The sequence below is a fragment of the Podarcis raffonei genome, chromosome Z, assembly GCF_027172205.1.
Source record: "Podarcis raffonei isolate rPodRaf1 chromosome Z, rPodRaf1.pri, whole genome shotgun sequence".
NCBI classification, from domain to species: Eukaryota; Metazoa; Chordata; class Lepidosauria; order Squamata; family Lacertidae; genus Podarcis; species Podarcis raffonei.
In genome coordinates, this window is record NC_070621.1 from 21,159,761 (window position 1) to 21,185,584 (window position 25,824).

A 25,824-nucleotide genomic window follows, 5' to 3' on the forward strand; every position below is an offset into this window, starting at 1 on the left:
GTTGTGGTTTTACAGTATATTTCATGTCTGCTGATGTTAAGGATGGTGTCATGGCCTTCAGCTAGCACAATAAAAGTATGATAAAAAAAATAATGACACTTGACAGGCTGGAACATGTGCAGAGGATGGCGACCAAGATGATTAGGGGGCCTGGAAACCAAGCTTTATGAAGAACGATTGAGGGAGTTGTGTATGTTTAGCCAGGAAGAAAAGAGACTGAGAGGAGCTATGATAGCCATCTTCAAATATCTAAAGGGCTGTCCCATGGAAGATAGAGCAAGCTTGCTTTCTCCTGCTCCGGAAGGCTAGGATCCGAACCAATGGCTTCAAGTTACAAGAAAGGAGATTCCAGCTAAACTTCAGGAAGAACTTTCTAAGCGTAAGAGCTGTTTGACAGTGGAATAGACTCCTTTGGAAGGTGGTGGACTCTTCTTCACTGGAGATTTTTAAGCAGATGTTGGATGGCAACCTGTCATGGATGCTTTAGTTTAGATTCCTGCATTGGACTAGATGTGCCTCAAGGTCTGTTCTAACTCTACAATTCTATGATTCTGTGGCACAGCCTGTCCGATACAGGAGATGTAGACTCAGTTAAAGTTAGATATTATAAATTTTAATATACAGGTTAGAGAGATGTGGATCAAATAAAGCAGGTTACATATACATATTTTGGAACTGTACTCAAATAGAAATATTCTGGAAATCCGTTCAAGCTGATATCTCTGATATGTCAGGATATCGTATTCCCTTGAAAGCTAAAATAATTCTGCTTGGTTATCTAAAAGATGATATTCCAGAATATGATCGGCAAATAGTGTTTAACCGTATAGCTTCTGCTAGGATCATAAGAGCCAAGAATTGGGGAAGGGGAACATATCTCCTACCATACCTGAATGGATTGAGAAAATTTGGTCCATTGCATATAATGGTTTTATGGGGAAACTTGGTTTGATTTAGTAAGTTGCAAATCAGAATCCCCATGATTCCACAGAAATAAAGCCCAGTTGGCAACGAACCGTTGTTTCTTACCAAAGAAGGCATTCAGGAGCTTCTGCACCTGGATGTTGCTCCCAACAGTTCGATAGACGCCTTCGACTGTAATACCTGAACAGCGGGGGGGGGGGGGAGAGAAAACACCATTACTCCTGAAGCCCTGGCAAATCAGACATAGGAGACACTCAATGGCACTCAAAGCTCAATGGCGCCATCTCGTGCACTCACTTAAAATTAAGAATTTGTTTTTCAGGTGGTCAAGGCAGCTGTAACATAGAAAGAATCCTTGCCCTGAGCCTGGAAAAGCAGGAGCCAGGATGGAACCAAGTCCAGAGTCTTCTTTAAAGATTATTTCAGGCCATCACAGCTTCCCCAAGGAGGCTCCATAAATACCGTATTTTTCACGTAATAGGACGCACTTTTTCCCCTCCAAAAATAAAGGGGAAATCTGTGTGCGTCCTATGGGGCGAATACAGGTTTTCGCTGAAGCTTGGAGAGCGAGAGGGGTTGGTGCGCACCGACCCCTCTCGCTCTCTAGGCTTCAGGAAGCTATCAGCAAGCCTGGGGAGCCCGCGGGAGTTCCCGCAGGGCTCCCTAAGCTGCGGATAACAGCCTGCTGCACGGAGCGTGGGGCGCGCTGACGCAGAGCGCGGGGTGCGCTGACGCAGAGCGCGGGGCGCGCTGACGCAGAGCGCGGGGCGCGCTGACGCAGAGCGCCCCGCGCTTCGGGGAGACATCGGCCAGCCCCACAAGCTCGGGGGACAGCGGGGAGGCACAGCGCCGCCATCCCGCTGTTCCTCGACCTGGTTTGGAGGCTGGCGCTGGGGAGAAGCGCGCTTCTCCCCAGCGCCAGCCCCACAAGCTCGGGGGACAGCAGGGAGGCGGAGCACTGCCATACCGCTGTTCCCCGACCTGGTTTGGTTTCCCCGACCCATAGGTGTGTCCTATGGGACGAAAAATACGGTAATATTGCTCTGCAGGCATTTCTTGTAAGCTTTGAGTGTAGTCCAGGAACCAGTGTGTGGTATAATACGTATATGGTGAAGGAACTGTTTAAAAATAAAATTTTAAATCCTCTGTGTCAGTGGTTCCAAATCAGCTAAGTACTGTGGACTCCGTTTTTCAAAAGGCAAGCTATGGACCACCTACCTTTCAATTTTTTGGTATTTCTGTTGTAGTTTTTGCTATGCAAGTCGTGCCACAGATCCTCTGCAGGCATAGGCAAACTCAGCCCTCCAGATGTTTTGGGACTACTATTCCTCATCCCTGACCACTGGTCCTGTTAAGCTAGGGATCATGGGAGTTGTAGTCCCAAAACATCTGGAGGGCCAAGTTTGCCTATGCCTGCTCTAGGTAGGTTATGTGGACTCCCTGGAGCCTGCAGACCACCAGCTGAGTGCCACTGCTCTATCTAGTTGGTTTGGGAACAATATGAAAAATTTGTTTCCTGGCTATCCAGTAAACAAACTGAAAACTGTCACAAATTAATTTAAGAGCCAGCATGGTGTAGAAGCTCATTGGGTGACCTTCACCAGTCACCTATTCTCAGCCTAACCTACCCTCACAGGGTTGTTGTGGGGATTAAATGAGGACTAGGAACTTGAAGAGACCAGTGTTTGAATCCTCACTTGGCCATGTTCTTGGGATAGGCAGGAGGACAAATCACATCCTTCAGGGTTGCCTCTCATCCTCAAGGAAGAGGAGGCAGAGCCAGCGTTCTAACTCCTCCTCCAACAAGTGGGTCTTTCACTCTTCACCCAGACCAAGCTGTGAGAGCAGAAGACAAGTACCAGTGACATCAGCCACGTCCACCCCTGCTGCAGGTTACTAAGTGTCTCCCCAGGGACCTCACACATTTGCATTTAGTTATACATTCTACTTATTTATTACATTTATATTCCACTTTTCCTCCAAGTAGCTCAAGGTGGTATGTTCTCCTTCTCTTCTTATCCTCACAATAACCCTATGAAGTAGGTTAGGCTGAGAGGCAGTGACTGGCCCCGAAGGTCATACACAGTGAACTTCATGGCCAAGTGGGGATTCAGACTAGGACCTTGTATCTTCTAGGTCTTAGTCTGACACTCTAAACACCTCACCACTCTGGCTCTCTTAGTCTACAAGGCTAGTCCGATACTCATGAGCACCGAGAACGCTTCTTCATTTCCTAAGAACAATAATTTGTGCTAAGAAATCCACTTTTCTTCTCCAGATGCAGAAAAGCAGGCATCTGTAGGGTGGTTTCCTTGGTGTAGGGGGAGCACGATGCCCCTTAAGGGGAGATTCCTGGAAACAACAGAGCCCACCTTCGCCAGGTACGCCTGGAAACTTGCTTTCTCCAGGATGCAGCATGAAAGGAAACATTCCAGACAGAACCCACTAAGATGTTTAAAGAAAGAATGGCAACATTTGAAGCAGGCCAGTATTTCAGGAAAGCTCCCATTAAATTTGCTCAGCTGTTGTCTGCCAGCCCTTCAAAAGAGTCTGATTGTCTAAGATTTCATCTCGAGCAGTGAGCGAAACAGACACCATTTATTTTAATGGCACTTTTATGATAAAGATCTCTAAAACTAAAATAATACCGGACCCAACTTTTTATTGTGTCACTTTGGGTCATTAAGCTGCCTTGAATTTTCTCCAAGCGATTAAGAAGCATGTCTATTTCCCACCCCTCCAAAAACAAATTCTAAGATTGCATATTAGGTCACTTTTGCTAGTAACATTCCAACTTCTCTTTATATATTTTTTTAAAAAGCCTCTGCTATTCACATTGTGAGCATGTCTGCAAGTTGGACTTCACCACTCTCTTTCTTCAAGTGCTTTTAGACTGCCAGCTGTGCAATCCTGTACACATCTACTTAGGAATAAGTGTCATTGAGTTCAATGGCGCTTACTTCCAAAGAAGTGGGTTTAGGATTGCAGCCTGCATAAATTACAGAAACTGGAGTTACTGCCTGCAGAAATTGCAGTAGAGTGTGATCGCATCTTGTGTGCATTTAACTTGAATGGGTTTCTTGCAGACTGGTTGTGCATGATAAATCCAGGCAAGGCAGAGAACTTAAAAGCTTGTTTTGTACCGGGTCTACTTTGGATTTCCTGGCATGAAAATAGCTTTTAAGCTCTGCAGCTTGCAGGGCGCAGAGAGGCAAGGCCCACTCACTGCACCAGCACTGGGATGCTATCATGAGATCTCGCAGGCCCATCAGAGTTCCCACGAGATCTTGCACAAGCATCTCTAGTTTTTTTATTTATTTATAGCAATATTTATATGCCACTGTATTATATCACACTATGAAAACATACAGTAAAATCATAATACTTTTAAGAAGCAAGTTAAAAGCAAAATAATTAAAAACACAAACATTGGGGGGCGGGGTGTACTCTTAATTGCCTGCATAGGCCTGGTGGAATAGAGAAGTTTTCAGTCAGTGTTTAAAAGTTGGCACAGAATGCGCCTGCTGAATCTCAAGTGGCAGAGAGTTCCACAGGACTTCCAGAGTGGGCCTTGCCCTCACAAGCAAGGCAGAGAACTTAAAGTCATTTTGTGCCCGATCGACTGACCTGGCGAGAGAAGAGCTTCTTCTTTTCATAATGTTTTTATTTATTTTTCGTGGAACAGAAGATACCTTTTCGGAAAACAACTGTTGCAACAGTAAACAACGAACAACTTGTCCTGATATAATTACAGACCTTTTTCGTACTTTGTAACAAGATTTTGTTTGGTTACTCTAAAAGCTTGTACCACGTTTTCCCATGAGTGTTGGGTGGATTCCTGCCACAGTCTGAACAACTTATGCATTCAGAAACATTTGCCTGATGTTACAAAAGGAGTAGGGGCTGTGTTTGCCCTTTGCCACTCTGACCTGACATGTTAATATCTCAGCCAATGCTACTGACCAGACTCTGGTATACCAAGAATTGATGTCAAACCCAACACCAGTTTTGCAAGGTCTGGCTATTTTCATATGGGCAGCTGTATGGAGAAAAGCCACCCATGGGGTCATCATAACCTTGAATGGGTTGGATCACAAGCTCAAGTACTGCTAATAGGGGAGAGATTTCAATTGTTCTGTTGTTTATCAAACAAAAGAGCTTTCAAACTCTCTGCCTTGCTTGCTGGGCTATGCCTGCTGGGCATGTGGGCTACGGAAATATGGGAGATTCTCTCTTTCCTTCCCCCTCACTTGCTAGCCATGGAGTTAACTCCCAGGATTTGGCTATGCATGATATTCATGTATATGGAGAACCCCTGAATCCACACACACACACCCTTGAAAAATGCAATCCTACTATATAAGAGGGAAGCATCCAGATGCAATGTCTGCGGCACTCACCTTTTGTCTCTACGGCATTGATGCATCTCCTGACAAATCTGAAGCCAACCTCATTCAGCTCCACTGTAAAATACAAAAGGCAACAGGAGATTATCTGCCTGTAGGTTCAGAGAGGAAGAGCAGGCAGGGACAAGCCAAAGTTCATTCTGCTACAGGAACAAGGGTAGTCTTTCTTTTATTTACTCCATAAAATTTATACTATACCGCATGGTTGTAAAGGAAAGCCTCAAAGCATTTTACACATAAAAAAGAAAACAATAGAATTATCAGGAAAGAAAGCAGCTGCTTAAAACATTCAAATAATACAGTCGTACCATGGAAGTTGAATGGAATCCGTTCCGGAAGTCCATTTGACTTCCAAAATGTTTGAAAACCAAATCGCAGCTTCTGATTGGCTGCAGGAAGCTCCTGCAGGAAGCCACGGAAGTCCTGTCGGACGTTCGGGTTCCAAAAGAACGTTCGCAAACCGGAACAATCACTTCCAGGTTTGCAGTGGTCGGGAGCCAAAACGTCCAACTTCCAGATGCAAGTAATCGACTATATGGAAATGGCTGAGATGACTGGCAGAATCCGAGACCAGGGAGAAGAGTTGGTGGAAGAAGATTGGAGGAAATTTAAAACTTATTTACAGAAGTATTGTAAAATGTATGAATGCTGATGACATTGAATTAAAATGAAGGGGTTCTAGTAATAAGAGATAAAAATTTGAAATTTGGGAGGTAAAATAAATAAGGATAAAGTAGTAGGATACGAATTTGCTGAACTAATTGTTAAAAAGGGATATAAAAAAGGGAGGCGTGAGGAAGTCAGGAAAATAAGTTAATTGAAGATGAATAATTGGGAAAGAGTGATCTGTATTTTTTCTTATTTTACTTTTTGAGTGTTGATTGTCTTTTTTGTTTTCTTGTTAAATGTTTGTATTTTATGTATCGTGAAAGTTTGTATTGTTGTGTTTTATATTTTCTTTGTGTTTTTATTGTTCTACTTTTCTATTGTTAAACTTAATAAAATATTATTTAAAAACAAAAAAACAAAACGTCCAACTTCCAGGGCATTTGGGATCCAAGGTACGACTATAATTAGAATCAACGATAAGCTTTAAAAAAGATTAAAGCACACATCAACATTCTACATATCTGGATAGGCTCGTCTAAAGAAGAATGGTGCTGAAAAGAGTACAGTGAAAGTGCCTGCCTGGTATCAACAAGCAGGGAGTTCCGAAGTGTACATGCTGGTGCATTAAAAGATTGATTTCTTATAATACGGCCAACAATTCCCTGCACACCTTGATGGTGTGACAAGGCACCAGTGATCTAAAGCCAGGAAGGAATGGTAAGAGCTGTTTCCTAGTTCAGCCTGACCCAGAAGGCATGTTATATCTGCTAAAGGTCCCAGGTTCAATCCCAGGCATCTCTAGGTAGGACTGAGAAAGATCCTTTTGTCACCACCTTTTCCAACTGGCCCTGGCAGGAGGCCACAACACAATGATAGAGCATCTGCCTTGCAAGCCTTGCAAGTCCCAGATTCTGTCTCCAGTGGCATCTCAGTTGCAGCTGGGTTGCTCACCAAGGCAAGACATATTGCACTGATCCTGGTCCAACTGCACTGGCTGCCAATCAGTTTCCGGGCCCCATTTTAAAGTGCTGGTTTTCACCTGTAAAGCCTTAAATGGCTCAGGGTTGCAATACCTCAACAACTGCCTCTCTCCATATGAACTGATCCAGACCCTGTGATCATTATATGAGGACCTTCTTCATGTATCTCCTCCATGACAGGTCTGGAGGGTGGCAGCATCATAACAGGGCCTTTTCTGCAGTGGCTCCCCATTTGTGGGATGATCTTACCAGGGATGCTTGCCTGGAGCCATCATTACATATGTTCAGGCGTCAGATGAAAACATTCCTCTTTAAGCAGGCTTTTAGCCTGTAACTAACTTTCAGAGTTTTTTGGGTGTTTTAAAGAACCCCACCCCTGATTTTAATATATGTGTTTCCTCTTTTTCTGTAAGTCGCTTTGAGGTGCCTGTGGCAAAAAAAGATGACTAATAACTTTAATTATAATAATCCCCAAGTAATCTCCTATCTGAAATCTTGGAGAGCTGCTGCCAGCGATGGAGTGGCAAATTCATCCATTCAGAAATATCAGCAGTAGCAAACCGGGGGGGGGGGGGAATGGCCAGGGGAGAGGAGGGGTAGCGATCTGAGGAGAGTCCCTAGGGGCAGAGACGTCTGGAGGGCCACATTTGACCCCCAAGTCTGAGGTTCCACATCCCCGAGAGTCAATAGAGGCCCCAAATTTAAGAAACTGGTTAGAAAGTCTGGGATATATTGACTCATTTGATTATATTTCAGCTGCAATCCTGTGCGCATTTTCCTGGCAGCGAGTCCTACTCAGGGCTTACTTCTGAGAATTGCCAGGGACTGGACTTCAGCTCCCTTCCAGCTCTACAATTCTATGATTCTATTTATAGGATTCCACTGTTAGGGAAGGACATAAGCAGATGTTTAAGATTAGTAATTATGATATATTGTTATATAAAATGGAATGGCCATTTTAATCAGAGTATTCCTATGGAGTTATTACTAGCACTAAGTGGGTTTCCTCCCACTACCACCCCATTCCCACCCTGCAAATTATGGCTATAAACTATTTAGTCAGGCTTTTGATGCTGGGCTCTTTTTACGGAAGCTAAAAATAAGATTATTTAATTATGTTGCTATGGTAGCAGATCCATCTAATGTATAATTCCTGCTCCATTGCTTCTTCTAATCAGGTGTATAATAAATAGGCCCAAACGCATTTAAAAATATCCTATGGAAGCTCTTTAGGGCCTTAATGAGGGTGCATTCAGACACGGGGAATGTTGCATTACTTCCCTTCCTGGTTATAGTATTAGTGCTTCTGTCCCTCTGATGTTCCTCTCACACTGCAATACCTGTTGTGTTGTCGAACTGCAACTTTTTGTGGCTTTTTGACTGATATACCAGCACCTTGCACAAAATTTCATGTTCACACCAGTGGGTGTCGTGGGAGACAACAAGGGACGTCACTGGACAATGCTACTATTCCCCCACACCCTTTCTACACTTGCCTACAGTTGTCTGTTCCCTCCCTCATGATTCAACCATGAAAAAGACAGAAAAGTATTGTGTGCTGGTGTGTTTTCTTGCGCATACCAGCACCCCAAAAATCACCAGTTTACTCCTGTGATTTTCTAGGTTGACTGCAAATGGATTTTTTTCTCCTTGAATCAAACAGCATAGAAATGAGCACTATATCTCATTTGTTTCCCAGCAGTGGCTTTTACATGTGAAAGCTCAGATATAATGTAGAAATTAACAGCTAGGGAAACATGGAGGGAAATGGGACTCTTCTTCATGAACTTTGGCTTCCAGATGTTACAATGAAGGATTTGATTCATTTCTCTTTCCTCAGATGTCCTGCACAAGGATATCTTGCCTTTACTACCTTTGAAGCTAAAATAATATATACTTCATTATGTTACTATGGTAGCAGGTCCCTATCATACTTAACTCTTCTCCTATTTCTTTTTTGTAATCTGCTGTGTGATGTTATTACCGAGCGTCTTATGTCACACCACACCCACTGGGGTGAACATGAGATTTCATTCAAGGTGCTAGTATATCCGTCAGAAAGACACAGTGAGAGGGATGGAAGGACTAGAATTATAAGCAGGGGAACAGACACCATGTTCCCCATGTCTGAATGTACCCTAATCAAGGTATGCCTGGTAATTCCTACAGCATCTTTTTAAATGCATTCGATTCTACAAAGTCAGTAGCTGCAATATGCAGCACACCCAGTAGAGAGCAGCAATGGGCATCTATTTGAAACTGCACACAGTGCAGGTTCATTAGGCGATACAAGTCTTATCTGGTGAGACGCGCTTGTTAGAGCTCCCTTCAATTATGTGTTAGGCACCCCCAGATTTCTCCGTCCTCCACCAGTCGCAGATTGTGGGCCTGGGGGAGGGGCGGAATTGTTAATCAGGGAAGATTGTTCTTTCAGGGTTCTGCCATCACCATCGTTCTCCGGCATTGAATGTGTCGGCCTGGTGTGGGGTGCCGAGGAGAGCTTGGCTATCTGGCAGGTGTACTGGCCAGCAGCCACCCTGTCAGACCTGCCGGAGGTGGTGACCGGCTGGGCCTTGGAGTTCCCCAACCTACTGGTATTGGGGTACTTCAATGTCTATGCTGATGCCACTCCCTCCTCACAGGCTCTGGACCTGGGGTCTTCCATGGCAACACTAGGGCTCTCCCAGTTTGTTTTGGGCCTCACACATCAAGCAGGCCACATGCTGGATTTGATCTTTGGTACAGGCATAGATGTGATCATGTACTGCTGGATGGAGGTGCCATGGTCTGACTTCCCACCCCACCCTGCTTAGGTGGCGAGCCTATTTAGGCTCACCCGTGGACACTGATGGATCCTGATGGATTCCGTCAGGCCTTATGGGACCCTGCTCCCCCTGGCGACTCATTGACTGAGCTTGGCTAATTGATCTGGCTCTTGGTGGCCATCGATGAGATCACACCTAGGCGTCCTCTGCGACCCCGCAGAAACCGGGTCCCCTAGTTTACCAAGGAGCTCCAGAAAATGAAGCAGGACCTCACGACGGCTAGAGCGAGTATAGCACAGTGCCCATGACAGAGCCACAAGAACATCCTATAGGGCATTTATGAAGACGTATGAGATGGCAGTGAAGGCTGCTAAGAAGTCTTACTTCTCAGCCTCCATTGCATCCACTAGCTCTCACCTGGCACAACTTTTTAGTATAATTAGGTCTCTTACGTCCCTAGAGGGTCAGCCAAATTTAAATATGAATCAGACTTATAGCTGTGAGGCATTTGCGAGCTTCTTTGCGGAGAAGGTCCTGTCGCTCCACCGTGACCTCCCTGCCAATTTGGATACAATAACGGAACTGGAGGCCCCTCAACTGTACTCAGGTCCAGTATTGGACAGCTTTGACTGGATCCTCCCAGCAGCTGTGGACAGACTACTCCGTGCTGGAAAGCCCACCACTTGTCCTCCCGCGCCGCAGGATCACATTCACCCAGTGCTATACCAGCTGCACTGGCTCCCAGTAGAGTACAGGATCAGGTTTAAGGTGCTGGTTTTAACTTTTAAAGCCCTATACAGCCTAGGACCCTCGTACCTATGGGACCGCCTCTCCTCGTATGTCCACGGAGGACCTTATGGTCTGCAAATAACAACACCCTGAAGATTCCGGGAGATCCCAGGGAGATTAGACTGGCCTCAACCAAAGCCAGTTTCGGCCATGACTGCAGCCTGGTGGAACACTCTCTCACAAGAGACTAGGGCCTGCGAGATGTGACATCCTTCTGCAGGGCCTGCAAGAAGGATCTGTTCCACCAGGCCTTTGGTCAGGGTTCAGTCTGACTCATTTTCTCTTTGTATAAGAACAAGCACAAAGGAGGTTTCCCAGCCTGCTCACAGGTCCTTATAATATCAGTGGCGAGTATTAACCGCTTTCAATTTTAACCTGAGGATTGTCATTTGTCCAGTTTTAATTTTAATTTATTTGAATTAATTTGGGATGCATTTTAATCGATTGGTTGCTTGTTTTAATGCATGTTGTATTATTTATATGATGTCAGCCACTCTGAGCTCGGCTACAACCGGGGTACAAATAAAATATTATTGTTATTGTTATTGTTATTATCTTCAGCTGGACTGCATCAATAGGAATATAGCATCTAGATCAAGGGAAGTAATAGTGCCACTGTATTCTGCTCTGGTCAGACCTCACCTGGAGTACTATGTCCAGTTCTGGGCACCACAGTTCAAGAAGGACACTGACAAACTGGAACGTGTCCAGAGGAGGGCAACCAAAATGGTCAAAGGCCTGGAAACGATGCCTTATGAGGAACGGCTAAGGGAGCTGGGCATGTTTAGCCTGGAGAAGAGGAGGTTAAGGGGTGATATGATAGCCATGTTCAAATATATAAAAGGATGTCACATAGAGGAGGGAGAAAGGTTGTTTTTGGCTGCTCCAAAGAAGCGGACACGGAGCAATGGATCCAAACTACAAGAAAGAAGATTCCACCTAAACATTAGGAAGAACTTCCTGACAGTAAGAGCTGTTCGACAGTGGAATTTGCTGCCAAGGAATGTGGTGGAGTCTCCTTCTTTGGAGGTCTTTAAGCAGAGGCTTGACAACCATATGTCAGGAGTGCTCTGATGGTGTTTCCTGCTTGGCAGGGGGTTGGACTCGATGGCCCTTGTGGTCTCTTCCAACTCTATGATTCTATGATTCTATGAAACTTTCTGGTCAAAACCTTCTCAGCTATTTAAGGGGAGAGGAGAGAGATGAAGCTGCCACCATGACGGGGTGGGCACAGATAACTTTCCTGAATTTGTTTTTTTGGGGAAGTGGGGTGGGGGTGGGATAGCAGAATGGCTCTGCCTTAATCTCAGTAAGCTTTTACAAAAATGTTCATAGGAACATTACAAAGAGTGTGCTGGATCAAACCAATGGCCTATCCTCTTCTCACAGTGGCAAAACCAATGCCTCTGGGAAACCCTCAAGCATGATTCGAGAGCACAATAACAGTCTCCCTCCCTGTGGTTTCCGCCAACTGGTATTCAGAAGTAGAGCCATCATGGCTAGCAGCCATGAATTTGTCCAATCCTCTTTTAAAGCCAACCGAGTTGGTGGCCATCACTGCCTCCTAGGGCAGAGTTTCCTGTGTGCTGTGTGAAGAAGGATTTTCTTTTATGTGGCCCAAATATGGAAGGAAAACTTATCTACGTCCACTTTCTCCAGGCCATGCATAATTTCATAACCTTCCATCATGGCATCTCTTAGTCGCCTTTCCTCGAAACTTAAAGTTTCCAAATGATGCAACCTTTCTTCATAAGGGAGTCGCTCCATCCCCTTGATCATTTGGGTTGCCCTTTTCTGAACCTTCTCCCCAACTCTGAAATATCCTATTTGAGGTGGGTGGGTGGGTGGCCACTTACAGCCCATGCTCTCCTCAGCCTCCCTTTGCCTGGCTGCAGTATAAACATCACATAGTGCCATTTCATGGCCCCTCTAGGAATCGTAGCTGAAGGGAGGTGGACACTGTTATGAGTTGTGATTCCTTCATTGTTGGGGGTTAGACTGGATGGCCCTTTGGGTTCCTTCCAACTCTACCATTCCATGATTCTACACCAAGGTTTTTTAAGACTATGAGGAAGATACATCAGCCACCATGGAAAGGGTCAAGCAAGCTAAGTGCCAAGATACCTGCATCCAGAACATTTTGCCTGCTCTTCCAAAGCAGCACACATATATACACACCCACACACCTTATGCATGCTTTTGAAAAGCACAAATGGCTGGCAAAAGTGTGTGCACTTATACAGGGGTTATCTGGGATCTACCTGAGTCATAAACCAAAATGGGAGCTACTTACTTTCTTCCTGCTTTGTGATGGGACTGTGGTAGATCTAAATAAAAGCAAAAGTAAATTAAAAAGATGGCAAACACGTTGACCCTTGAAGAATCAAATTGACTGAAAGACAGGATATAAGACAGTATAATCACCTCTTGCACAGGGGACATGTTCCAGAGATGGTGCACATAAGCAAAAAACATACGCTTGAACTGCCCCCTTGGAACAGCCCCTGCATGAGCATCTTTACCTTTCTGGAGTCAGGCACTAGGCAAACCTTGGCCCCACTAAGCAAACAAGGCAAGAGCTCAAAAGCTCTCTGTCTTTCTTACTAGCTTCTGGGAAGTTCCCATAAGATTTCACAGTGCCATCCAAGTTCTCACAACAGCATCTCAGAGCCCAGTAAGAAAGGCACAGAGCTTAAAAGGGGAAACCTGGTGCAAAAGGAGCTTTAAAGCTCTCTATCTTATGTGCAATTTATTTGTGAGGTTTCAACTGGCTGGCTTTCAACTGTGTAAGGTTGAAATTGCACAAGTCAATCATGTGCAACGTACTGCAATATAAAAAATTCACACACTGCTTGCAAAGTTTTCCCAAGAGCTGCTGATGTGGACACTGCATAAAAGCCATGGGGGAGTCACCTCTACTTCCCAGCTGGTGTCGTTTCCTACAGCCACCTTCCCATCTCCATGACGGCAGAGGTTTTAATAACTTAGGGTTCAGGGTTTGGTATCTGGTCACATGCAGGCTATTCCAGGGAAGCTAAACAAACCCAGGAACAATCCCCACAGGGAGTGGACTCTTTCCAGATTGCACGGAAACAAAATGCTCACATGGTTAGGGCAGGGGTGGCTATCCTGTGGCGTGGCCCTCCCAATACTGCTGGACTGCAGCTCCCATAATCTCTTGCCAGTGGTGACCATGCTATGTGCGGCTGATGGGGGGGGGTCAAAGGTTATCCACCCCTGAAGTAGGAGGAGGTGAAATTGCAAGGAACTGAGACTATCAAAAAGTCACAACTTTTACTTTTAAAAAAATCCTTTGACATTATAAAATAAAATCCTTTTTTTAAAAAAATAAACATACTGCAAATCATTCAGACTGCAGCTTTATTAATGTCAAGTTTATGGAAGTGCACATTTATCATAAGAATATAAGGAGAGTCCTGCTGCCCATTGGCCCATCTAGTCCAGCATCCTGTTCTCACAGGAGCCAACAAAATGCTTCAATAGGAAACCCACAAGCAGGACCTGGGTGCAAGAGCACACTCCTCCCCCCCTCCTGTGGCTTCCAAAAACTGGTATTCAGAAATGGAGGGAGAGAATAGCCACCACAGTTAGTAGCCATCAATATCCGTCTCCTACATGCATTTGTCTAATGCTGACACTTTTAAAGCCATCCAGATTGGTGGCCATCACTATCTCCTGCAGGAAGGAGTTCCACAGTTTAACTATGCGCTGCACGACTAAGGACCCTTTTCTATGCCATGAATCTTTCAACATTCACCTTCACTGGATGTCCATGAGTTCTATAAGAGATGGAGAAAGATTTTTTTCTATTCCCTTTCTCCATCCCAGGCCTAGCTTTATTAACTCCAATCATGTCGCCACACTCAGCCTCTTCCTCCTGCAACGTCAAACGTAATGGAGAAATGAACAATTCAAGAGGCTATCCCTAAAAACTTTGCCAAATTTGAGTTTGAACGTTTTCAAAGGCTGCCCCTGGGAATGGTCAAACAAATGTTTGAAAGTTTTGAAAAAGGAGAGTCATTATTTCGCTTTTCGAAACCAGCTAAAACGCTTCTCACTGAAACATCATTACTTGAAAAACATCATGCAAGTTAACTTAAAAAGGGGAGGTGGGGAATAGCTAAGCTGTGGCCCTCCAGAGTTTGTTACAGTCCGCCTCCCAGCAGTCAGCAAAACCAGTTGTCAGAGGTGGTCCAACATCTGGATTACATCCCCACCCCTGTGGCAGTGGAAACTCCATCAAAACACACAACTGGAGAAAGCATTTTTAATACTTACTGGCTCTTTCCCATCCATGGCCTCCATCCAGAGCCGTCGATTTGCTTCCGAAGGGGCTTGCAGGGTGATGGGCCCAGGTCTGCAAGAGATTGAACAAGGGTAAAAACGAAGAAAGTTTTTCTCCCCATGAAGCAACAAGACTGAATCTAAAATTACAGTGCTTAATCTTTCTCCAGGCAACTTGCACCAAGGACTTTGCACATGCTTTTAATACAAGTGTTTGCTCTGCACTTCAATGAAAAATTTGGAGATGGAAAATAAACGCATACAAAAAACTGGTTGTGCAGGATGCAGAAAGCAGGAAGGAGCTTCTTTTTTCTAGTAGCTGGAAAAGCTTGAGTGGCAGCATAATTAACTTATGCAATCACAGAACTGTGGAGTTGGAAGGTACCTCCAAGGGTCATCTAGGCCCACCCCTTGCAATGAAGAACCACAGCTAAATACAATGTTGTCAGAACTGGAATTTGTCAGCAAGTTTGACCCTATTCCTTTAGCTTTTCTAACTTGCAGCTGGTGTCAAGTGAGTGTAGCTGGTGGTCTTCTTGGCACTGTTTGGCAACCACCTGAAGTTTTATTAGTTATTGTTTTGAATTCTTGCAATAAGCCTGGCTGGATTTGTTTACTTGTTTTGAATAGATTTGCAGTATTATTTTTTCCCATTTGTATTTTTTCAGGTGCCTCGGGTTGTTGTTTTGGCAAGATGAAGCAGGATATTCATTTAAATACACAAGCACCACCAATTCTGTTCTGTTACTAGTGACTGCTGACATAGTCACTATGCTTATTCAGCTTTGCACAGATTGAACCAATCACATTTTGTGGACTTTTGGGGCAATACATATTTATATTGCAAATATTTCACCAACTTCATGCAACTGAGGAAGTTGGTTACTGTTCCTTAATAAACTGGACAGCTTTGAATACTAGCAAAATGCTTTTCTTCTTTCCCTGGCTGGATATGGAATGGGGGAAAATACTCTCTGCACTAAGGGACATCCAACATTCTGGTAATCTGTAGAAATGTTTGCCAATAGAAATAAAGTTACAGGGAACCAGGCAGAGGGCCTTCTTGTTGGCCGTACCCACCCTGTGGAACGCCCTCCCATCAGATGTCAAATAAATAAACATCTATCTGACTTTTATAAGACATCTGAAAGCAGCCCTGTATAGGGAAGTTTTTAATGTTTGATGTCTTATTGTGTTTTAATTTGTTGGAAGCCGCCCGGAGTGGCCGGGGCAACTCAGTCAGATTTCAATTTCAGCCTGTTCTGTTCATGTCAGAGACAGTATCAAGCCAACTCAATAATAATAATAATAATAATAATAATAATAATAATAATAATAATTTATTTATTTATTTATTTATTTATTTATACCCCGCCCATCTGGCTGAGTTTCCCCAGCCACTCTGGGTGGCTCCCAATCGAGTGTTTAACACAATACAGCATTAAATATTAAAACTTCCCTAAACAGGGCTGCCTTCAAATGTCTTATTTCCTTCACATCTGATGGGAGGGCATTCCACAGGGCGGGTGCGACTACCAAGAAGGCCCTCTGTCTGGTTCACTGTAACCTCACTTCTTGCAATGAGGGAACCGCCAGAAGGCCCTCGGCGCTGGATCTCAGTGTCCGGGCTGAATGATGGGGGTGGAGAAACTCTTTCAGGTATACAGGACCAAGGCCGTTTAGGGCTTTAAAGGTCAGCACCAACACTTTGAATTGAAAGTGTCTCCTGCTGCTGTTTTCTGCAGATGCAATAGAGGCGGTGAAGAAGGTCCTCTTTGCCGTCGCCATTGCCACTTGGTAGGCTCGACTTTGAGCTCTAGCCCGTGTCCGGTCTGATTCAGAATGAGTTTTCCACCACCGGCGCTCTAGCCGTCTCAACGATTGTTTCATCGCCCTCAGCTCTGGGGAAAACCACGGGGCTGTCCGGGCTCCATGCAATCGGAGAGGTAGCTTCCGAGCCAGACAGTTAATAGCCCTGGTTAACTCCGCATTCTAGCGGGCCACCAGGGAATCAGCTGAAAGGCCATCAACATGGGATAAAGCATCCCCTACCACTCTCTGGAAGCCAACTGGATCCATTAAGTGGTGGGGGCAGACCATCCGAATCGGTCCCACCTCCCTGCAGAGAGGAAGGGTCACAAAGAAGTCCAGTTGCACAAGGAAGTGATCTGACCATGGCACTTCTTTTGTTTTGCTTTTACTTAGTGTCAGATCACCAACATCCGTAGAGGTAACCACGAGGTCTAAGGCATGTCTGCGGCTATGAGTTGCACCAAACTTATTCAGGGACAACCCCAGGGAGGCCATGCTTTCCACGAAGTCCCGAGCGGCCCCTTGTAAGGTCGTGTCAGCATGGATGTTAAAATCCCCCAGGACAACCAAACTAGGTTTCTCCAGGAGCACATCCACCACGACCTGAAGCAGCTCGGGCAGGGAATCCTTGGTGCAGCGGGGAGGTCGGTACACCAAAAGGAATCCTGTACTACCCCTATTGCCCACTGGGTCTTCCCAATAGGACGCCTGGTGCAAAGTAATGCATTCCTAAATATCACTGCAACCCCCCCTCCCCACCCACATGGCCTGGGTTGCTGTATGTAAGAGAAACCTGGTGGGCAAGCAGCGGCAAGGACAGGCCCATCTGCTTCATCCAACCAAGTCTCTGTCACACATGTCAGGTCAAATCCTCCATCCACAATCAGGTTGTGGATGGCAGTGGTTTTATTCATCATTGCACAGCAACACTTTCAGGTCATGTGGGTTTCCCTTGCTGATTCCAGTATCCTTCCATTCAGGACCGGACCCGGAGGCAGGGATAGTCTTCCAACAACGACTAAGCCTGCCTCCTCGGTAATAACATGGTCTGGTCTTAGTGTAACTCCTCCTCCTGCCCGTGATTACTGAGATCGGGTGTCGCAATACATGCCCCCCTGTGGAACCTGCCCTAGCCATTCTGTTGGCTGAGGCCCACTCCCAGGCAGCCCTGACCCTTTCCCCTTAAAAAACAAAATACAAACTATACAATAACTTAACAAAATAATGAAACAATTATGCAATAATGAAACAAAGCAAGAAACAATTATGCTAAAATTAAACTACTCCCCACCCTGACTAAACATTTCTAACTTATCTTAACTATCTGGAATACACATTTAATAAATAAGAACATAAGAAGCTACCTTATACCGAATCAGGCCACTGTTCTTTCTAGTCAGCATTGGATGTGGAACTTTCTGCATGTAAAACAGATGCTCCACCACTGAGCAGCAGCCTTTCACTAAATGGTAAGTTTCTAGACCTCATGGACCTGTGATTTATTGTTGTCTTGATTTTGTTTTGTTTTTAAATTCTTCTGGTACTTTACTATGCATACATATTAATTTTAAAGCTGTAATTTCTGTAAACTCACTTTATAACAGGTGGTAAAGAAAGATTTTTAATAGATTCTCCCCCCCCCCCGTGCAATTTTTGAAGGAAATGCAAACTTAAAGAGTTGAAAACCTGCCAGGAGTTTGGATTACCTTTCCAGCGTCTCAATGTCAAAACAAAATCTTTTGTCTATGGAGTCTGTCTTCCTCCTCACACAGGACTTCAGCATCAGGTGTAAGGTGCCCTGAGAAGGGAATTTACAGAAAGCAAAAGAGAGAGGGAGAGGGAGAACACTTGATCTCACTTTTAAGATCCCAGGCTTAGAGGGAAAAGCAAATCAATCCATGAAAATGGGAAGAACTCTCAGGAGTGACAGAAAGGCTGGCATTGAAATGAAGCTGAGTCAGAAGGCAAGGAGAACTGGTGGTCATCTGTAAGTGTTTATAGGGAAGCAACAAAAAGGAGCACCCCAAATCACCACCACTTTGCAGGCTAAGCTTCTAAATGTCTACATTGGTTGCCAGTTTGCTTCTGGGTCCAAATCCAGGTGCTCATGTTGGTGTTTAAGGTCTTAAATGACTCAGCTGTCAAATACCTGAAAGGCGACCTCCTTCCCTACAGACCTTTTCATGTGCCGAGATTGACAGAGGGAACCCTTTTGGTAGTTCCCCCACCCTCAGAGGGGGTGACAGCTCAGGGGAAGAGGGCCTTCTCTGGGGCAGCCCCTAAGAGAGCTGCACCGGGCTCCTTCACTAAACAGCTCTTGGAGAATGCTGGAGATGTGCCACTTCGCCCTGAGCTATTAGCACTTGAGAAGTGTATTTTGAGTACTCACTCTTTTTTATAAATTGTTTTAAACTGTTTTAATACAGTTGTGTTTAATACACCCTGTGTCCCAAATGCATCATTGCGCCTAGAGGCTAATCTTCCCTCGGTAGAATTATGGATCTGGCGCAGGACACTTCTCTATTGGCTTCACCTAAACTCAAATCCCCCTGGTCTAATATTCTTAGTGCTGTAAGATTGTCACAAGAGCGCCTGGACTAAAATTGTCTATCAAAAGCTTCACTCTTGTGGTCTATCACCACAACAGCTAGTCACTTTGGGTTTTAGTAAAGCAAACAGTCTAATCTGTCAGTGCCTAAATGATATCGAGCGTCAGAACAACTTGGCCACAGTAAGGAAATTCCACCCATGGTATGACAATTTTCCACCTTCCCATTTCGACTCTCTTGCACCCTATCTGCATAACCTAGCAATTCTAAAATATAGACGCACTTTTACTCTCACAAGATTGAATGTACTGCCCTCGGCTGTACTTGAGGGACAATTCCAACAGGTTCCACATGAAAAATGCTTATGTCCCTGTGGAGATGGCAGTACCGAATCAGTGGCGCATGTCCTTCTGGCTTGCACTCTTTATAAAGACTTGAGGAATGAGATTTATCACCCCTCTTTTATTGTCCAGTCCGGGTCGCCCAGCCACTGTCACAGTGTCCTTTCTCTTGGCAGATTAAGATGAGCAGGTGACAGCAAAGGTTATAAGGTTTTTAGCTGGGGCAATTAGAATAATATCCTCTATTTGACTATTGATTCAAAACCCTCAACTGTATTTTATATAATTGACTTTTTATTTATATTCTTTCTATCACGTATTGTTGTTTTATTGCTATGGCCGATGGCTGATGCAAATACAGATTCATTTATTCATTCAATACAGTCATACCTTGGTTTTCGAACAGCTTAGTTCTCGAACATTTTGGCTCCCAAACGCCACAAACTCAGAAGTGAGTGTTCCGGTTTGCGAACTATTTTTGGAAGCCAAACGTCCAACTCCACAGCTTCCGAATGGCTGCAGGAGCTTCCTGCAGCCAATCAGAAGCCGTGCTTTGGTTTCTGAACATTTTGGAAGTTGAACGGATATCTGGAATGGATTCCATTCGACTTCCAAGGTATGACTGTACTGTGTTTTAATGTTGTAATCCACCCAGGACCTTAAGGTGAAAGTTGGCTAATAAATTAATAATAATACATGCAACATGTCAAAAGGTCAGATGCAGAAATTTGCAGTGGTGTCCAGAAGCCACAAGCTGCAATTACCACCAGAGAGTTAGTTTTAAATGCTTCCTAGAGCATTAAGTGGGATTTCACTTACTTGCTTTGACCCTGGCTTCTGCTCCATGTGTGTCATCCTGAACACCTTTGCCTCTTTCTCGTACTGGCAGTAGTATTTGACCCATGAGATGCCCAGGGCCCCTGCATCAAAGTCCAGAATTGAACAAATTTAACAGAAAATGCCCAAGGTACATCTCTTACTTGCATGCAATATCTGGTGTAAAAAGAGAGAGAGAGCTTTTAAATAGGGCTTGTTCCAGCAGGACAACCTGGGAATGGACACAAGGAAATAGTGCATGGGATAGGAGACCCTGCACTTAAGAGCATAAGAAGAGCCTGCTGGATCAGGCCAATAACCCACCTACTCCAAAATCTTGTCCTCACAGATAGACTGCCCCTGGGCCTGGAGGTTCCAGAACAGCACCAGAAGAGCCCTGCTGGAGCAGGCCAACAGCCCATCTAGTCTAGCATCCATCATTTTGCTTGTCCTTTTCTGAACCTAGCACCATTCAAAGGGACATGCTATCCAAGAACACACAGAGCACACTGTTCAACCTCAGTGAGGTTAATCCTTGGCCATCCCCTTGACAGTAAGCAAACCACCTGGCATTCTTCTTCCCTGCCTTTAATGGCAGGCAAAGACACCTGTAAAGATTTGAGGGAAGGGAACTAATATTCCAAGCTGTTAAAACAGCTGCATTCCCTCCACACAGCAAAGCCATGGCAGATTCTGCCAGTTCCGTCCCATAATTGTTCTGAGGGTGCAGGAGCCCTTTAGCTCCATTCTGAGAAGGAAGTCTGATTAGAGATCTAGAAGTCCAAATCTTGGTGGAAGAACAAGGTTCTGTGCAGAAAACTTTTTTAAAAGCTTCCAGTATGATTGCATCTCATGCCGTATTTGGCTCCAGGGGTTCTGTTTATACATAAAAATCGTGTATTGCCAAACCTCTGGAGTCACCCCATGGCTAGCGGAGAGAATCCCTTGTACTTCCAGCAGACCTTGCCACCCAAGCAAAGTAGAGAGCTTGAAAGCTCTTTTCACACTATGTAATCCAAAGGGAGCCAGCACAAAAGGGCTTCTAAGCGCTCTCTCTCTCTCTCTCTCTCTCTCTCTCTCTCTCTCTCGCGCGGCAAGGCCTGCTCAGCGCATTGGCTCTGGAAGGCCAAGGATGCTCACGTGAGATCTTGAGGGAACTCAAGTAGCCCTACAAGATCTCATGAGCGTATCCAAGGTCTCATAATGAGTATCCCACCACCTGCAGAAGGGCAGAGAACTTAAAAGCTCTTTCCAGACCAGGTAACCCCAAGCAAGCCTGGCATATAAAGAACTTTTATGCTCTCTACCTTGCTTAGGATTTAACTTGAACAATTTCAACTAGCCTACCTTCAATTTTATTAAAAAATATATATGAGTTTTTTCTCCACTGTAAGAACTAGTTGAAATCCATGTTAAGAGGTCCAGTAGAGTCCCTCCTGACTTATGACTCTCCTCTCTTTTCCTTCAAGCCTGTGATGTGCTACCAGTCCATCACTGGCTGGAAGGAAGATGAGTGATGAGCAGAAGCTATTTCTGAAATTTTGCGGGCTGGCAGTGAAGAGGAAATATGGCCTGGAAAACTGTGGAAAACATTTCTGGCAGAGTGGAATCTCAAATGTCCAGAGCTGAGTCCGGCAGAGGTTGATTCTGGAAGCCTCCCTTATAGAATGAAAGAGTTGGAAGGGGCCCAAAGGGTATCATCTAGTCCAACCCCCTGAAATGAATCATTGCTAAAAAGATACCTGGACAGATGGTCAGCCAACCTCTGCTTAAAAACCTCCAATGAAGTAGTCTGCCCACCTTCCAATGTCACCAAATCATAGAATTGGAAGGTGCTCCCAAGGGTCAACTAGTCCAGTCCCCTGAAATGCAGGAACCACAGCAAATCCCTCATAGGATCCCCTTGGCAGACACTTACATTTTTCTTGCGAATACAGGTAGCCTTCTATGGTCGGCTTCCCAGGGAGCTTGCAAGTGAGAGGAGCTTCCTTCATCCTCTTCTTGAGGTCTTCCAACTCTTCCCGGGTGCTGCTGAAGTGATTTCTGGTCTGTTAAAGCAATGGGGGAAGAAGAAGACTACTTAGTTTGGACATAACAGCATGAAAGCAAAAGCTTAAGAATCTGACATTCAGCTAAAGTGCCTGTGCCAGTCTTTGGCAACTTGCTGTCTTCTGGACGGATTAGACTACAATGCATGCTGCCTGGGGCAGAAGGGAGTTGTAGTTCAAACCATCTCTTCAAAAATAATAGACTGAGGGCTGCCTTGCAAGATGAGAACAAAAAGTCCCTCAAGTGCAGCCCTCTGCATAAATAAAAAAAAAACTAACAGAAAGTGGACGGCAGCAGTATGTAGTGGCAAACAGTACAGTTGCAACTTATGAGCATTTAACTTCCACAATTTCAAGCTTGCGCTACTAGGTTGAAATTGCGCAAATTAAATGCACACAAACTGTAAGCTCTCTGCCTTGCTTACCAGATGAGGCCTGGTCGGGGCACCAGCACCAGAAAGGTAAATATGTTTGTGCATGGGGATGGTTTTTCCGTATACGCAAAACCCTTGGAACGGAACACCTGCGGACAATGCAGTCAATGCAGTCACTGAATGGGGGAAAGGCTGTGAACATTCTCCCTGCTTGCATCTACCCAAGCATAGCCACAGGTTTTCCCTGGAGTTCCTGGACTGCAAGCACTGGGCCAGATGATCCTTGAGGGCCTCTTCCACCTCTATCCAGTTTCTCAAAGGCACCAGATTGCTGGTGCCCAAGTCATTCCAGCAGTCGCTAAACAGCAAGAACACACAGGTCTCTTGGTTGCCAGAAATAAGTGTGGACAAACAACTCTCTGCTGAAAAGAGATAGGTGGGAAGGCAACTACTCAGATGATGGCCTCTGTTAGCAACAAAGCAGCCACATGGGGAATCAAGTCACCTTGCAAAAAGAATGGAAGAACAAACACAATTTGCAATGCAGCAGATTCCTGGTCAAAGTGGACCCTGGGAAAGACTGCAAGTCCGTAGTCCAGAAACTGGTGGGAAGTTCATAAAATTATGCATGGCCTTGAAGAAGTGGATAGAGAACCCCCCTTCTCTGCCCCAATAACATTAGAACCTGTGGACATCCAATGAAACTGAACGTAGGAAGATTCAAGAAATACTTATGCACGCAGTTAAACTATGGAACTACCTCCCACAGGAGACAGTGATGGCCACCAAACTACATGACTTTAAAAGAGGACTAATAAATTCATGGAAGAGGATGAAGCTATCAAAGGCTACTAGCCACAATGGCTATGCTCTGCCTTTGCAGTTGGAGGCAGCAATGCTTCTGAATGCTGGTTGCTAGAAACCTAGGGAGAGGAGAAGGCTCTTGTGCTTGGGTCCTGTTTGCAGATTTTGCACAGGTAACAGTTCAGCCACTATGTGAAGAGGATGCTGGACTAGACAGGCCATTGGCCTGATCCAGCAGGCTCTTCATATGTTCTTACAAGACATATGGCACTAAGCATTTCCGCAGTAGGAGCGAAGGAGGAAGAAAGACAGGATGGAGGGAAGCAAACTCACGTTCTGCAAACTGAGCTGAAGTTGTTGCTTATATGGCAGGAAATCCTGCGTCAATTCCACAGTCAGGTTGTTGTAGGTGAAGAGGCTATGGAGGAAAGCCAAGACCTGTGAACAAAAGAGGCAACATTTTCTAAGTTAAAGAGCAGATCTGTGCATCCAGAATCACAGTGCGTAAAAATCCTCCCGGCCTGCTGATTCTATTCTGACAGTTGGACAAGAAAGGCTTAAACATTGGACACATCTCCTTTTCTGAAGAAGCATCTACTACATATTCTGGAAAAGACTTTGTCTGTCCTCTATCGGTCTGGGCACCTCTCAAGGTAAGTTATGGGGCAGATGGCTGGCACCGTTTTGAATCAAGATAGCAGCCTGACCTTGGCATGACTTTGCCTGTTTTCTGGCACAGGTTCAGCCTATCGTAACCAAACTCAGCAAGAGGATTCCCAATGTAGGGACAGCCATTTTTGTCAACATTTGGATGACAGGTGCCATCTTGAAACATGATGGTGGACCAAAAGGTAATTTTAGGATGACTTCACCCCATTTTCAGCACGACAGGGCCAAACTCACAAATTACACTATCCATTTGAAAGTCAAATATTTTTGGTTTCTATTCTGCTTTTGGAATTCCCCGCTAGTGCCTGCTATAAAAGATTCCAGAATGCGTGCTATAAAAGATTCCAGAATGGCTTTGGGCATGATGCAGAATCAGGAACAACAAATGCTTCTCCTAGTTATGCTCCCATACCTGGATTTGAGAGTCTCTTGCCCTGGCTTCTGGGAAACACAGAATATCTCCAGGTGTCAGGTGAAATGAGGGAGTTAATGAAGGGAATGGTGACCGGGAGGTGAGGGTCACACAACATCTATTCTCAACGTACCTGTGGTTAAAAAGGTAAAGGTACCCCTGCCCGTACGGGCCAGTCTTGACAGACTCTGGGGTTGTGCGCCCATCTCACTCAAGAGGCCGGGGGCCAGCGCTGTCCACAGACACTTCCGGGTCACGTGGCCAGCGTGACAAAGCTGCATCTGGCAAGCCAGCGCAGCACACAGAAACGCCATTTACCTTCCCGCCAGTAAGCGGTCCCTATTTATCTACTTGCACCCGGGGGTGCTTTCGAACTGCTAGGTTGGGACCGAGCAGCGGGAGCGCACCCCGCCACGGGGATTTGAACCGCCGACCTTTCGATTGGCAAGCCCTAGGCGCTGAGGCTTTTACCCACAGCGCCACCCGCGTCCCTGTGGTTACTCTGCGCTAAAACGGAGCCAAGGAGCACTGGGTTCTGCAGCCTTTGTATATAAAAACTGAGAATGTGCAAGTCTTATTTTATTTATTCATTTATTTATATGTCCATTCATTCATTTCATGAAATTTATACACAGCATGACTAAAAAGAAACCTCAAAGCTCTTTGCAAGGAAAATAAAATTCAGTAACTCAAACACTCAGAAGATAAACTCAGCAACACACTAAAAACAGATTGAAACAGACATCCACATTCTACATGTCTGGACAGGCTTGCCTAAAGAAAACAACATTTTCTAGCAGGCACCGGAAAAAATGCAGTGAAGGCACCTGCCTCATGTCAATAGGCAGGGAGTTCCAGAGTGTAGGTGCTGTCCCATTAAAATATTTGAGTTCTTACAAATGCAGAATGGGGAGTATGTGTCACCTGAAACAGTGCCAGTTCTGCAGATCAAGGGGGTGCATATGGAGAAAGGCAATATTGCAGGTAAGGTGGTCACAAGTTGTTACGGGTGTTTTATACTAATACTAACACATTGAGCCTGATCCAGCAGCAAACTGGCAACCAGTGCATCATTTTTTATTGTTTATTACGCTTTTGCAAGCCACAGACAACATCAAGAGAGGCAGTAAGACATTATATGCCACTCCTGTCCAATGGAGATTAAATTTCTGTAGCATGTGACACAGGCCTCGGTGCCAAACGCAATCTGGAGAGAAACAA

At 45.0% G+C, this 25,824-nt stretch overlaps 1 protein-coding gene across 3 annotated transcripts in view; it reads right to left on the reverse strand.

Annotated features, from left to right (window-relative positions):
* Window positions 1-25,824, reverse strand: part of OPHN1 (oligophrenin 1) — a 127,217-nt gene that overhangs the window by 56,192 nt on the left and 45,201 nt on the right. For 2 of the 3 annotated variants that reach the window (XM_053374236.1, XM_053374237.1), the window contains 9 exons: window positions 23,856-23,960; window positions 22,215-22,344; window positions 20,300-20,400; window positions 18,297-18,388; window positions 14,773-14,851; window positions 14,252-14,371; window positions 12,767-12,800; window positions 5,325-5,387; window positions 1,030-1,104 (listed from right to left, as the gene is read on the reverse strand). In XM_053374236.1, the coding sequence (XP_053230211.1) occupies window positions 1,030-1,104; window positions 5,325-5,387; window positions 12,767-12,800; window positions 14,252-14,371; window positions 14,773-14,851; window positions 18,297-18,388; window positions 20,300-20,400; window positions 22,215-22,344; window positions 23,856-23,960 (799 nt within the window). The remainder of the gene's footprint in view (window positions 1-1,029; window positions 1,105-5,324; window positions 5,388-12,766; window positions 12,801-14,251; window positions 14,372-14,772; window positions 14,852-18,296; window positions 18,389-20,299; window positions 20,401-22,214; window positions 22,345-23,855; window positions 23,961-25,824) is intronic. The other variant, XM_053374238.1, reaches the window with a different exon arrangement.